Source organism: Leptodactylus fuscus, chromosome 2 (assembly GCF_031893055.1).
Source record: "Leptodactylus fuscus isolate aLepFus1 chromosome 2, aLepFus1.hap2, whole genome shotgun sequence".
NCBI lineage: Eukaryota > Metazoa > Chordata > Amphibia > Anura > Leptodactylidae > Leptodactylus > Leptodactylus fuscus.
This window is the reverse complement of record NC_134266.1, coordinates 115,189,040-115,204,350: the sequence shown is the minus strand read 5'-3', so window position 1 is coordinate 115,204,350 and position 15,311 is coordinate 115,189,040. Positions and strand designations below refer to the sequence as shown.

At 43.6% G+C, this 15,311-nt stretch overlaps 1 protein-coding gene across 1 annotated transcript; it reads left to right on the top strand.

The window, feature by feature from the left end:
- The first annotated feature begins 42 nt into the window (after positions 1-42).
- On the top strand, positions 43-14,978 carry RCC1 (regulator of chromosome condensation 1). The gene is made up of 10 exons (XM_075264445.1): positions 43-133; positions 3,177-3,272; positions 4,909-5,096; positions 5,181-5,360; positions 6,022-6,118; positions 8,202-8,324; positions 9,055-9,207; positions 9,467-9,586; positions 10,372-10,524; positions 14,204-14,978. The coding sequence occupies exons 2-10, from the start codon at positions 3,194-3,196 to the stop codon at positions 14,371-14,373; spliced, it is 1,263 nt and encodes a 420-aa protein (XP_075120546.1). The 5' UTR covers positions 43-133; positions 3,177-3,193; the 3' UTR covers positions 14,374-14,978.
- The last annotated feature ends 333 nt before the right edge of the window (positions 14,979-15,311 follow it).

The window sequence follows — 15,311 nt, the reverse complement described above, 5'->3', positions numbered from 1 at the left end:
GCGCTTCCTCCAGTGTCGCGCACAGTTTGACGTCAGAGGGGCGCGCTGCACGTGTCGAACAGCTGCTTAAAGGAGTCAGGCGCGGTAAACGGGGAGAAGAAAAAGTCGTTGTGTAGACGGAGCGGTTTGTGAGGTGAGACGGCGGCTGTGTCAGGACTGGGCACCCGTGTGCTGCGGGTACATGTGGGTGTAGATACAGGAGCAGGCACTGGCTGGGGGGGGGGGTGTTTCTCTGGGTTGGTGGAAGTTTACACGAGTGAGGCCCTATGTCAGTGATCGAGGGCTCCTTGTGTGGGGTGAAGGGCATGCTCCATGCTGGGTATCCTGGATCTAGGTATAAAGCTGTATCTTACAATGAGGTTTGATCTCTGTTACTCCAGTAACCCTAGACTCTATCTCCAGGCTAAAACTATGAAAGGCCTGGAATCTCCTTGTGTAGTGTGGTGTCTGTGTCTTAAGTCGTAGTCAGGGTCTACATGCCATTATTGTGCTTTTAGTAGACAGAACAGTATAGGACCTCAGGCCTGGGCTCAGTTGTTGGCCCCTTGGTAAGACTTCCATTGTAGAAGTCAGCAGCCTGATTGACATGCATGAGATCCTGGTTTCTGCTTCAGCTGCTTGGGGCTGGATGACTGACATCTCTGGCTGATATGATTGCATCTGTTGAATTAGAAGAAGATGGTCCTCTCTGCCAGCTCTCAGACCCTTCCAGGATCTGTCACAGGAAAATATAAAGCAAATTGAGCTGGTATATATGCGTGTGCTTGAGACTATACATAAGAATTAACCAGCTAAGGCAAATCAAGCCCCATCCCAATGCATTTAATGCTGATTTTCACAACCTTAAAAGGTGACCAATACTGTATTGCTTACTCAGTTTCTGGCCACAAAGGTATGTTTCTGTTCTTGCTAAAGGCCCCTACATAGGACCCAACAGACTCCCTTTAAATTACAGATACAGCCCCCCTTTAACGATGCAAGACTATACCCGATATGCTATTTATTTTCTGTGCTGTCAGAAGGGCAGCGTCTGGCCGGAGCAGGCAAGAGGTGATTCTGAGCTCTGACACTGGCTGCCTCAGATGCATATCTTGCGTAAAAATGGACAGGACGTGTCCAGATGGAACAATACTCAAACAGTGGTAGCAAAAGGGAGCTTTCACCAAGCTTTTCTAGGGACATACACAACCTGCCTAAGTACTTTGAAGGGTGACAATGATATTCTGCCAAGTACTTAGATATAAAAGACTGTGGTCATAGGAACTCCCTTTAAGTGAGGGTTGTGAATGCTAAGCAAAGTATTTAGGCAGGTTGTGAAAATCAGCATTAAATGCATTGGGATGGGGCTTGATTTGCCAAATTTGCTGTCAGACAGCTGTGACAAGGGAAGAGGCAGAAATATGTTATTCACTGCAAAGGAGGCAACACCAGGAAACAGAATATAGCCAGACTGTTTGGCATATCCATAGAAAGATGATTATTTCTGCATTACTTTATTAGCTTATAGCCACATGGGTATCTTTCTGCTCTTATTAAAGGTCTCATCATGGCACACTTGGTTTGAGACCCTTTGAAGCTGACAGACTCCCTTTAATGTCCTTTGTTCTAATCCTGTGGCTGATGAGAGCAACAGACTGAAACCACCCTTAAAGCTGTGCGTCCATACATAGCCTGAGACTGAGTACTAGAAGGACAATGGTGATGTGCTGTCACACGTAGTGTCCGCCATTAATTAAGTTACCGCATGTGGGTAAAATCTTGCCCAATTGTGATGGCCAGTGGCTTTACAATTTTGCCAATATTGCCTCGGATATACCTGACACATTGTGCATCTGGAGGCTACAACTGGTTGGTACGGTTTCAGGCAAATGGTGGATGTTGTGTGAAGTCATACTTGGTGTGTAGGGACATGCATGTTTCTGCACAGTTGTCAAACTATTAAAGGGGCTCTATCATTGGGAAAAGTCATTTTTAACTAAGCTCATACATGCATAGCCTTTAGGCTATTTCACACATACCTTTTGTATGTAAATTGCCTCAGTAGTTTTTGAATGAGCCGTTTTTATGCATATGCTAATGAGCTTCCAGCCAGCACAGGAAGTTCCCAGCAGCCTCCTCTCTGCTATTCTCTCCTATCTGTGTGTGCAAGCAGGAAGTCAGCAGCAGCTTGTGCTGTACAATTACATAGGAAAGAATAGGCAGACGGTGCACCAGAGGTTCATTAGCATATGAATAAAAACAGGCTCATTCAAAAACTACTGAGGTGATTTACATCCAAAAGGTAGGTGTGAAATAGCATTTCTAAAGGCTATGCAAGGATGTGATAAGTTAAAAATGACTTTTCCCAGTGATAGAGCCCCTTTAAGGAATTTCTAGGAAGAATGGCAGAGGGATTGCACTACACACATCTATAAGGAAGATCCTTCTAATGTGGCATACTTTCCTGATAGACGCTAGTCCTAAAGTGGTACCTGAATTTATCTTGAGAGTGGGGCCCTCTCTGAAAATGAATGGAGAGGCGGTGCACATGTGCCTGTTTCTACACTGTCATGTATGAGAGTTAGAGAATTAGATGAGCAGACAGATGCAGCTATTTCTGTTTGAGTGAAAGTAGATGTGTGTTGTGTGGAAGCTCCTTCCCCAAATACTTACCTGTGGTGGCTGATTGACTAGTCAAGACACTTGGGGCATACTGTAAGTGCAGAACAAAAGAAATTGGTGGTCTGTTACATGTCAACAGAATGTAAGCAATGCAAGGGCTACACCTAACCTCAATGCCATAATTTTGTGTTTGTCTGTGTTATACAGATCAGGTGACTTGCACTGGTAGTAGCCAGCTGCAACTCCAATGTATTCACTTCAATAGGGCCAGAGCTACAGTACAGTGGTATAACTTCAATTCATCAGATTGTACCTTCTTCTTCTGGCGCTCTCATTTGTATAGCATACAGTTCCTATCACAGAAACACTGACTTATTCATAGCTTTTCTTCACCTCCTCCCAAGAAAGACTAAGATCTTGCCGTAATGCTACTTTTTAACTTGTCAAATCACATTAATTACTGAAATTTTATTTTTTGGAGGAAACCATTAGTGTAGGAATTCTACAGTATGTTTGTTGGCTTGCATTGGTTCCTTTGATATAAGTAACCGGTAAACCTGTGTTTTCTTCCATAGCTAAAATAGTCTTTAACATGAAAGGAAAGAAAAACCTGAAAAGGAGTGCTCCTGTCGAGGAAAGTAATGGAACTACAGAGATCAAGAAACCCAAGTGTAAGCGGGGTTATTTGGATGTTTGATAAAAAGTACAAAGTTGCTGTTATTTTGGGGTACATGAGTATCTGTCTCTGCTGTTATTCAATCGTTGTAATGTTGCCTACCACTTTCAAATGATAGATGGCTTGGAACTTATTCACACATTGGGTTATAGGATTGATGATTTTGAGCAGAAACTAGGAGAGGAGACTACATAGACCAGGTATAATGGAAAGGTTTATACATGTTTTGGTGTTTCCAGCTTGCTCCTGGTTTTGTATCACAATTGCTGATCAAAACACTGTGTGAGTAAAGCCATAAATATTTAAAAAGGAAGTAGTAGCCCATTAATTCTTCTTTCAAGGGCCTTTGTAATATGTCATGACTTAAATTCTGGCTGCAGAAAGCATTTAATGTATAACGGCTCAAGTATTGGTGTCAGGTGAAAACTCAGACCCTTAGCTTTTCAGGCTGTACTTGGCTCAGTGTTGTAAGTGCTAAATTCAGGACACCACACACGGTTTAATTTTGCGTGTAGCATGAAAACTCTTACATGGTTTTGTGTTGTGGTGGGGTTCTTCAAATGATCTCAGAAATGAATATTACAGCCTATTTGTTTTTCTCATGTCCAATGAACACTAGAGGATATAGACGCTTGTTGTCCCCTTTACCTGTCAGGTATTATTTGCTGCGCTACATTTGAGGCAATGGTTGTGGTAAAATAAAAAAATAAATAAACAACTCTCCACCCCAAGAGTGAGAAGATAACAGTTGCACATACAGTGGAGCCTCACCACAAAATAACGTCTTTGAGAAGGGTTAAGGGGATATCGTCACTCCATAGGGAGAGAACCACCATCTAGGTGTGTGGAGTCTTATTAAGCCATGAGCGCTCCACTGTGCAAAGGAACATGGGAAGAATATGCAAATCTGACTTCCATGAAGTCAGATTTGCATATTCTTCCCGTGTTCTTTGGGAAAGCCAGGCTTAAGCTGACTGTTCCATCATGTATTATAGATAGAAGTGATTTCTCTAGAAAACCACTTTTTCGCTGCCGTTTTGGGTGATCAGTTTTCACTATATGTTCTAACTGTAGGTTCACACTTGCACTTGGATTTCCGTTTGTCTGCTGGGAACCCGAATAATGGAAACCCAATCTGTTTACAAAGCGGTTACCCACTGACCCCCATGGATTATAATGGGGGTCTGTCAGGTTTCCGCCGGAAAAATGCAGAGAGAAGTCCTACTTTCTGGACTTTTCTCTCCATTTTTTTTCGAGCGGATCTGGGGACGGAATCCAAACGTTGGTGTAAACTCAGCCTAGTATTGTTTCTAATTGATGTTTACTGACTTTGTCTAAAATGTCTACTGGTATCTGGATTTTAAAGATATGAAAATATGTGCGTGTTTGAAACGATGTGTACGCTTGTACAATGATGTTCAAGTGTCTTCCCATTGCGGTCCAGTCCTGCTGCTTCACTGTCTTCTCAAGGTGAAGCTGCTCACGGCCCTTGAAGTCCCAGATCCCTTCCACTGATTGACTTCAGTAGTCACGTGTGTAGGAAGACCACAATGGACCAGGAGGACCAGACTGTGCTGGACGTGAACAACCCTCTATACATTTTAAAATATTTTTTTTTTTTTTATTTTTAGCTACTCACAGTTCTCACAGATCTGTTGGGGGTGTTGTGTTGACCCTTGGCCAAGGTGATGTAGGTCAACTAGGATTAGGAGAAGATGTCATGGAACGAAAGAGGCCAGCACTGGTATCTCTTCCCGAGCCAATAGTCCAGGCTGAAGCAGGGGGAATGCACACAGTGTGTCTTGGAGCATCTGGGACTGTGAGTTTACTTAAAAACAATATAACTCTTTTTGAAACCGTTTTCTCAGTTTAACACCCTTGGTTTGTTTCTATATTGAAATAGATCTACACTTTTGGCTGTAATGATGAAGGGGCACTGGGTCGGGACACCACAGAAGAAGGTTCAGAAACTCAACCGGCAAAGGTCGATTTGGCTGAAAAGGTGGTGCAGGTTTCTGCAGGAGACAGTCACACTGCAGCTTTGACAGAGGATGGACGTGTATTCCTCTTTGGATCTTTCAGGGTAATTTGCTATTAATTATCTTCAGCTACATCCTCTGCATAATATTGTTTCTACCTTCCTCTAAGCATGGACATGCTAAAGTAGATGACTACATTGCTGTTAATCGTCTTCTCTATTAGGTAAAATGAAGGACAAGCGTGTTACATGGTCGAAATTTCCCTCATCTGCGTTAGGTTGAACTAATTTAATTTAAAGTGATACTAATACCAGAGATTTTATATGTTGTCCACTACTCCCAAATATGGATTCCGGAGTACTGGTTCTGGAAAGTCATAATCTATTCCAAGATTTGATGTAGAAGCCTATGGGGACCTAGAGTAAAATTTAGAAATATTTCGGGTTTCCCAAGAATGGGGGCAGATTGGCACTTTCCAATGGATCGGTCTGTGGTGGGTTGGGAATTGGTGGCTAGACAAACCACTAGTGTGAGGATTATATCATATTTGGACTATGGGCATGAATTATTTGGACCATTTGAGGCGCATGTTATGTAGGCGAGTGAGGGGTTGACTTGCGCTCTCCCTAATGCATAAGATGTTTTGGGAGTGTTAAGGTTTCCCCTTGCACCAGAAATCTGCTCCATTCGGGGTTTGTTGGTTTATGTCCAGTGTGCGGCCTTATATTCATGCGTTTTTTTTTTGTTTGTTTTTTTTAAACTTAGGATAACAATGGAGTTATTGGTTTACTGGAACCAATGAAGAAAAGTATGGTGCCTATACAAGTTCCTGTAAATGTACCTGTTATCAAAATAGCCTCAGGTAAGTGGATAGTAAGAATGGTATTATGAGGCGACTCCTTATAACTGGAATGATTTGCCCAGATTCAAAAAAAGGGTACCCCCCAAAAAAACTAAAGTATAAAACAACTTTTAATAAATCTAGTTAAAATTAATTAAAGGGATCCTATCACTCTCACACAATTTTTTTGTAGGTACCACGTCGGAATAGCCTTAAGAAAGGCTATTCTTCTCCTACCTTTCGTCGTCTTCTCCGCGCCGCCGTTCACCTACAATCCCGATTTTTTTGTTTATGTAAATTAGGTCTCTCTCAGCACATGGGGCAGGCCCCAGCGCTCAAACAGCACTGGGGGTGTCCCCAATGCAGCGAGAGAACTCTCTCCAGCGCCGCCTCCTCCTCTTCAGCAGCCTCTTCTTCCGGCAGTGGCTTGTAACTTCCAAGGCCTCAGGCCTTGGTCAGTACAGACTGCGCATGCCCACAGGCCATGAGAAAATGGCCACTTGTACAGTATTGTAAACTCTGCCCGAGGCCTTAGAAGTTACAAGCCACCGCCGGAAGAAGAGGCTGAAGATGATGCTGCTGAAGAAAAGGCGGCGATGCTGGAGAGAGTTCTCTCGCAGTATTGGGGATGCCCACAGTGCTGTTTGAGCGCTGGGGCCTGCCCCAGTGCTGCAAGAGAGCTAATTTACATACCAACAAGAATCGGGATTGTAGGCGAACGGCGGCGTGGAGAAGACGACGAAAGGTAGGAGAAGAATAGCCTTTCTTAAGGCTATACTGACATGGTGCCTACAAAAAAATTGTGTGTGAGTGATAGGATCCCTTTAATAAAGCAGGACAGTGTAAAGCCCCTATGTTGGACAATAGGTAGATAGTGTGTGCTGTAATCACACACCCAGCTACTGCTCTTACTTAAACAGCAGTGTTCCCAGGTGTTACAAGATGGCTACTACAGCGTGGAAGTGTAGTTACAGGCCACAAACAATGTATCAAATGAAGTGGCCAGTAAAAACCTTTTCCACCCCAATAACAGACTAAATCCGATAGACAGGCTAGGACTGTGATTTTTATCATTGTAAGCAGAGTCGGCCTAGATAATAGCCGATCTTCTGGATAATATGCAAATAGATGTAGTGTATAGCTTACTAGCGCAAAACAATTCAAGGATCAGCGTTGGTCAGTGGAATGGCTACAAAAGTTAAATGCCTAGATAATGCAGTCATACAAAGTTACGTCTCAACGCATTTCATTACTAACGTAACTCATCAGGAGACGAATATCTACACCCTGTACAAATAGTAACTAACTACACCCTGTATGTAACAAAGGTGTGCGGTCACAACCACAGTTTCCGGGACCCTAATGGTGAGTCCCTGTACTTCATAGAGGCCGACCAAAGTACCGGGACTGACATTTAGGGTCCCGGGAACTACGGTTTTGACTTCAACTTTTATATTTAGGCATTCTATCGGATATATTCCGTTATTGGGGTGGAAAAGGTTTTTTATTGGCCTCTTCATTTGATACATTGTTTGTGGCCTGTAACTACACTTCCACGCTGTAGTAGCCATCTTGTAACACCTGGGAACACTCTGGTGTTTAAGAAAGAGCAGTAGCTGGGTGTGTGATTACAGCACACATGATCTACCTATTTTCAAACATAGGGGCTTTACACTGTCCCGCTTTATTAATCAGTTTTAAATAAATTTATTGAAAGTTATGTTTTCTACTTTTGTTTTAGGGGGCACCCTTTTATGAATCTATGACTTACTGGTAGTCCCAGATCCTTTGGTCTATGATTGATTTGCCCAGACTGTACTGAGCCAGTCATTTTATGTACTTTCCCTTCAGTTCCCAAATGATTACAGCAGCAGGTTGATGAAATGCTGCTTCAGCCCAACTTACATTAATGTCACATCTGTACTGTCCTCTCCATTCTTCTTGCTCATTGTAGAACAAGAAGAATGGAAAAGCTGACAACTGATCTGGGAAATAAGAAAATGATCCCGAGTGAACTCATTGATTGTAGTGTGACCTTAGCTTTAATCTAAATTGCCACCTGAGCATATTTTTATTTATTTTTTGTTTTCCTTAAATCTGAAAGGGAATGATCATCTTGTGATGCTTACCTCAGATGGGGATCTCTACACATGTGGTTGTGGAGAGCAGGGTCAACTTGGAAGAGTACCAGAAAGATTCACCAATCGCGGAGGGCGTAAAGGCCTAGGTGAGTCATTGATATCAAGATGTTTTAAAGGGCAAGACATGCCCATCTTGACAATGGAGTGTTTTGAAATGGTGGGGTAAATTGGTTAATACAAATCCACCAGAATTCTGGCATAAGCACTTTATACCTCATTTATTAAGTGTTTTAGACAATTTCTGCCAGATACTGTCTTGTTTGATAACTGAGTAGGACCCATTGGAAAAGGGGTTAAAATGGGATAAGATGATGCACCAAAAAATCCTTATTGTTTAACAAAAGTTATACCAACTATGTGGTGTACTGTTAGACTGTCAAACAGCATTAACCTGTTTGCTAAATCTGGTGCCGTTTGACTTTGTAGTCTAGGTCTAAATTAGATTCGATTAGTAAATTTATTAAGGTTTGTTCTGCAAACCTTTTCATTGAGATCCCCACTTACATTAACCTGATGTCACTGAGCAAACATACTAAACGAATGATGTGTGTTAGGCTGAGGCCACATATTGCAGAAAAACAGTGGAAAAAAAGCTGCATTTTACAGTCCCAGCAAAGTGACTGAGATTTCATTTAATACCATTGACGCATTGTAGGGGGAAAAAGCTACATATTTTTATTTATTTTCTTTTTTTTTAAATGCTAAGCATTCTGCAGTACTATATGTGCCTTTACTTAAACAGTTTAATATATTTTTGTCTCTTCTGTCTGTGCTAGTTATAAGATTTGTATGATCAATGTTCTCCTCTTCTTGCAGAGAGGCTTTTAATTCCTCAGTGCATCCACTTGAAGGCAAAAGGGTGCGGACGTGTTGTGTTTCAGGATGTATTCTGTGGTGCATACTTCACTTTTGCCATCTCCCAAGAGGGCCATGTTTATGGATTTGGCCTTTCCAACTATCATCAGTTAGGTGAGCAGTTTGTCTTCGTAGACCACCATACCTCCTGTTTGAGTTAGTCTGGCTTTGCAAGTCTTACATTCCTACAGTTTCCTGAAGTAAGCTCGTTTTATGATGGTTTTAATGTGATGCAAATTTGTTTTTTTTGTTTTTTGTGCTTTTAAGCATGTTGTGTTAGTGGAGCAGTGGGGAAAAGCCCCACTATAGCAGGAAAATATTTGCTGGGACTATGTAGGCTCCCCACTCAACAGCATCTTGTTTCTTGTTGCAGGGACAAAGTCCACAAACTCCTGCTTTGCACCCCAGAACTTGACATCATTCAAAAACTCAACAAAATCTTGGATTGGATTTTCAGGAGGCCAGCATCATACTGTTTGTGTGGACTCTGAAGGTTAGTACTAATACACTTGTAGTATTAAAGGATTGGCTTTAGCTTAAAATGGGCTGGGGAAGGCGGTGGTGGTGGGGGAATCCTACTCTCTGGTCCCTGGGGCTCCGGTGTCTTCCCAGCGTAGTCCGGCCCTGCTGCTCCAGTGTCCTCTCAAAGTGAAACTGCCTGCTGTGATATCCCATATCCCTTCCACTCATTGGCCTCAGCAGTCACGTGTCAACAACGGACCGTGAGGACCAAACCGTGCTGGGGAGACAACAACAAAATCTGAGACGATTATTTATTTTCACTGCTCCCAATCAGTTTTAAGGGCTCGTTCACACGGGGCAAGAGGGGGCGGATTTTGACCCCGAATCCACCTCCAAATCCGTCCCCTCACAATGGAGGTCTATGTAGATCGCTAGCTTCCTACATAGGGAACATACCGCTCACTGAAAAAAAAAAAAAAAAAAAAAAAAGAAGCGAGCTACCCTTTCTTTAGGAAGACTCCACGGCTGATTCAGCCACAGCGTCCACCTCGTGGCAGCACTCTCCGGACTAGGCCCATTCATTTGGGCCTGCTCTGGAGCGGGAAGCCGCGAAAGTCGTTGTAGGCGCATTTCCGTCCTATTCTGACACCGTTACCTGTGTCGCAATCTGGACCAAAATACGCCATCCCTTGCCGTGTGTGAACTAGCCCCGAAAAGAAGTGTGGGGGTGTGTGGTTTTTTTTTTTTTGGTTTTTTTTTGGCCTGGGCAACCCCTTTAAAACTTCATGCATAATGTTATCCTGTTTTCATTCACAGGAAATGCATACAGTCTTGGTCGTGCAGAATATGGAAGACTTGGCCTTGGGGAGAATGCGGAAGAAAAAAATGAACCTACCCCCATTTCTAACCTACCCAAGGTTGCTTCTGTGGCCTGTGGAGCTTCTGTTAGTTATGCTGTATCTAAAGATGGTAGGTGACATTTGCTTTTCACTACACTGAGTTCTTCTACATCTAGTTGTTTCTCACAGGCATATTTTTTTAAGAAGGAAGGTAGAAAGGGCATGTCTGCAGGGACGTAGAAGATTTCTTTAAGTATTTTTCAGTGGTTGTTTGAAGGGTTTTCCTGGGCAGTCTGTTCACTTCATATCACAATTATGTAGTCAGCTTTTTACATTTCTTTCTTTACCTAGGGGTATGGACAATAAGCAACAGTCTGCTCCCTTCCCCTATCCATTATAACTACTACTGGTGTATTTACATGTAGGGTTACTCCTGGCAGAATTACAAAGCAAACAAATGGCTAGATGAGAAAAGCTCAAGTTAACATAATATAAGATATCCAGGGATCTTGGTCTGCAAATAGAGCATGGTGCAGCTTAAGAAATCCCTGTCTCAGAAAGAAAGATTATGAATGATAATCTGTTTTCCCTTAGCCCAAACAGCAGCACAACTGGGGTATTCCTGCCCCTAATGAGCTGTTAGGACAGGTGGAATTTTTAATTACCTAACAGCTTTTGACCCCTATAAGAGGCCGGAAGACATGCTCCTCCCTTGTGTTAGTAACAAGTATGATATACAGAGAGCAATTTATGCCAAGAGCTACACACACATACACAAAATCTGTACAACAGTACCTCCTAGGGAGGGAGCCTTGTGCTGCTGTTTGGGCTAAGGGAAAACAGATTATCATTCATAATCTTTCTTTCCCCCTACGCCCAACAGCAGCACAACTGGGGATTTAGCAAGTATTGTTTCCCCTAGGGCGGGTCCTCCTGGCAGGCTGATGCCAAGACGGAGTCCCCAAATGCTGTAGCATCGGCCGTACGCCAGTCCAATCTGTAGTGTTTGGCAAAAGTCAGCTGTGAGCTCCATGAGGCTGCAGTACATATCTGGTCTAGAGAGAGGAACCGTGTCTCTGCCCATGATGTCGCCACTGCTCAGGTGGCATGGGCTCGTAAGAAATCTGGAACAGGAAGATTCTGGGTCCGAAGGGACCAGCTGATAGCTTCTCTGATCCATCTCGACAGGGTTACCTTTGATGCTTTAGCGCCTCTATTGTGGCCAAACACATTAACCAGAAGATTCTCTGATCTTCGGAATGGTGCTGTACGGTCTAGGTAAATACGTAGTGCTCTTACCAGATCCAGTGTGTGTAGCTTCTCCTCCTGCTCCGTAGCAGGAGAGGGAAAGAAGCCCGGTAGGGACTCCGGAATCTATGTCCTTGGCAAGTGACGAGAGCTCTGCCCGCAGACCAGTGGCCATCTCGTTCGCAACCATGCCCAAGAAGGCCTGGGCTGAGGAGGCCGAATAGACTCGTCTCAGTGATCCTTCCACCCGACGATCCATCGGATCCTTGAGACTCAACCCGTCCTCTGTCGGGAGGACAGTGTGCCTTGACAGCTTCGCCACAGCGACGTCAACCTTCGGCGGAGGACCCCACGCCTTTAGCTGACCCTCAGGGACCGGGAATAAGGTCTTAAATCGCTTGGATGGCGCAAAGGGTTTTTCCGGGTGCCTCCATTCGCTCTCCATCAGGCAAAGCATTTCCGAGGACGGTCTGAAGGTACGAGACCTTCGACTTGGGCCTTCACCACCTTCCCGGTCTCTGATCCTAAGTGTCTTGAACACCCTGGACATCTTCTTTAAGGGGAAGATCTCCTTTTCCTCCTCAGAATCAGATGATGACTCCACGTCCCTAAGGCGCAGGTTCTCCAGGGGCGGAAGGGACAACTCGCAGTCCAGCCGTGGTCTTTTAGCTGAGGACTCCATCCTTTTCATGGAGTCCTGGACGAAGCCCTTCACCCAGGATACCATCTCCCGCATGGGGGTTGCCTCAGAAGAGGGGCTCTACAACCTGGACAAAAACGAAACTGGGAGTCGTCAGGCAGTGGGACTCTGCAGGTAGCGCATGAAAGATGTTTGCCACGGCCTTCCTCCGAGGAGGAACAGTAGAGGAGGAAGAAGAAGACATTCTGAGAAGGAACAAAGAAAAAGAATACTAACAACCTTTGCCCTCCCATAGTGGGAACCGCTACCACCCCTTCCCCCTGGCCGCCTCCCCCAAACCTGAATCAACGGAGCTGCTTTCTAGGACAAATTGACCAAGGAGCTTCTCTAGTTGAGGTGCCAGTAACCGCAACAGGCACTGAAAGATGGTTTTGGAGGGGATATATAGGCCAGGGGGTGGGATTAAAAAAGGGCACGCCCCTTCCTTCTTTGGGGCTATCTTTTTGGGGGGCAAAGGCAAAAACTCAGAGGGGGGGCCCCTCAATACTGACAGGATCCCCAGAAACTGGAGGGGGGCCCTCCCTCAGGAACCCCGGCATCCGCTCGTCTCCAGGGGGTTTGTTCACGGACCCGGGGAACCAAAAAACGGTTCCCAGGAGAAAAGGTCCTAGCCGCGCAGGGAAGCCCGGCGCGGCAGCACTCCAGGCGCACGCATGAGCCGGCGGGCTCCCCCGGCGGGGGAGGAAGCAGCAGAGGCTCAGAAGAGCAAAAAAAGGAAAAATATAGCAAAGTCTTCCGCTTGTCAGGTAAGAAGGAGGGGGGAGAGAGAGTAGCAGACCCCTATGAGAGGTCAGAACCCCTGCTCCCCCTACCACCTGTCCTGTCCCACAGGACAGAAAAAAACACAAGGGAGGAGCATGTCTTCCGGCCTCTTATAGGGGTCAAAAGCTGTTAGGTAATTAAAAATTCCACCTGTCCTAACAGCTCATTAGGGGCAGGAATACCCAGTTGTGCTGCTGTTGGGCGTAGGGGGAAAAAGAAATCTTTGAGCAGTAAGGAAAGCTATTAGCATGTCATCAGCAATAACTCAAGGAGCTAGAAGTAGTTACAAGTACATAGTAGAGTTTTGTTACATTGTAAGATGATGGATGTGCATAAGTTCAATCCAGTGCACAGTGTTCACACAGTGTTTGCTGACATGTGAACACTGTGTAGAGAATCAACTTCTCCCCTCTCCATTCACTATGTGAAGAGAACAGTCTCTCTCCATTTACTGAGAAACTGTCTTGCTTTTATATTTGTATCTATCGACGAATCTTCCCTAGTAACTTGGAGTGAACTATAAATTAACTTGAAGGGAGACTCCTAGTGGCAAGAACTTTAGAGAGTGCAGTATGTTGTGTGGGTTTTGTTTTTTTGAAGAATCACATGCTGTATTAAATGAGACTAAGTTATCTGAAAAATTAGTGACCATTTAAGGATGCAGCTTAGTTTGGGCCTTATAGGGGCTCTGTCATTGGGATAAGTCATTTTTAGATAAGCACATCCTTACATAGCCTTTAGCAAGGCCATTTCACAAGTACCTTTTGCATGTAAATTGCCTCAGTAGATTTTGAATAAGTCCGTTTTATTCATACGCTAATTGGCCTTCTCCGCATCTCATTATTTGTGCAGTGACTCTAACTGTGTGCCCGCGTCAATCACATGACCATGGACTGATTTTTTTTTTTTTTTTTTTAATCCAGCAGAAGTAAGCAGAGATCTAGAAAACTGTGTAGAATTCAGAGAGAAAGTACATTGGAAAATTGTATAACTTTTTTCCCCATACAGTACAAACAATAACAGTCTCAGTGGCCATCAGCTATAACTCTCTATATTCTTAACCCCACTGTTCATCTTGGATTTTCACTTTCTTCGGCAGGTCGTGTCTTCTCTTGGGGTATGGGCACCAACCAACAACTGGGCACCGGTGAAGAGGATGATGTTTGGAGCCCACATGAAATGGCTGGGAAGCAGCTGGAGAACAGAGAGGTTTTGACTGTGTCCAGTGGAGGCCAGCACACTGTTCTTCTAGTTAAAGATCGTAGCTAACCTCCTGAGTTTCAGGACCGCACTGATCATCGGTTGGCTGCATGGAGACATCATCTGAGCCTCCTCCATTTACCTCTTTGCCACTCTTGAACTTTTAATTGTTCCTGAATTGTAATAATCAAAAGTCCTTACCAAAAGGTTGTGGACATCAGCTTACTACTAGCTACTATCTCTTGTCGTCTTTTCCTCTGTATTGCCCAGAAATTTATAAAAAAAAAAAAAAAAAAGAACAAAACAAACAAAGAACTGATTTGCTTGTAGTCACTGCTCCCGCTAATATTTTAACATCTTTAATCCCCTATATTCAGCCTATCCCTGTGGCACTAGCATATTTTATCAGATTACAGTCCACTGTTCACTACTTTATTCTTTAGATTTATTATACTTGTTAAATAATTTTATTTTTAATACCCAAAGTCATAAAAAGCAAATTGCTTTATTTTTATAAGTGTTGTGGTATGGGTGTGCATGACTGTAGGAAATTTACATTTCCTTTGCCATTAATGTTTGGATCAATTTTACCTGACAGGGATGTGAAGCATCTTTTAAAGACATTGTTTTTTGGAATAAATTTCTTTTTCTTAAGCTGTTCATTCTTCTGTTCCAGCAGTAATTGAACAAATGGTACATGCAGTTCTTTCCTTTTAAATTGTTTTGTTTGTTTTTGTTTTTTTACTAATGTTAATCTAATGCCAGGAAATGATACTTTCATTAATGCAAACTTCTGACTAGTGAGACATGGGGTGCTGAAAATGCCAGTTATGTAATCTGTATAGCTTCATCTTACACAGTGACAGGACTTGATTCAAAGACTTGTAGAAGTGAGAGGGACATGTGACATTTGTACCAGTCATGGAGCATAGTATACAGCTTTGTGTATCTGCACCCATTCACTAGTATACACACTTAAAGGGTTTTGTCATGACTGATACCACCTA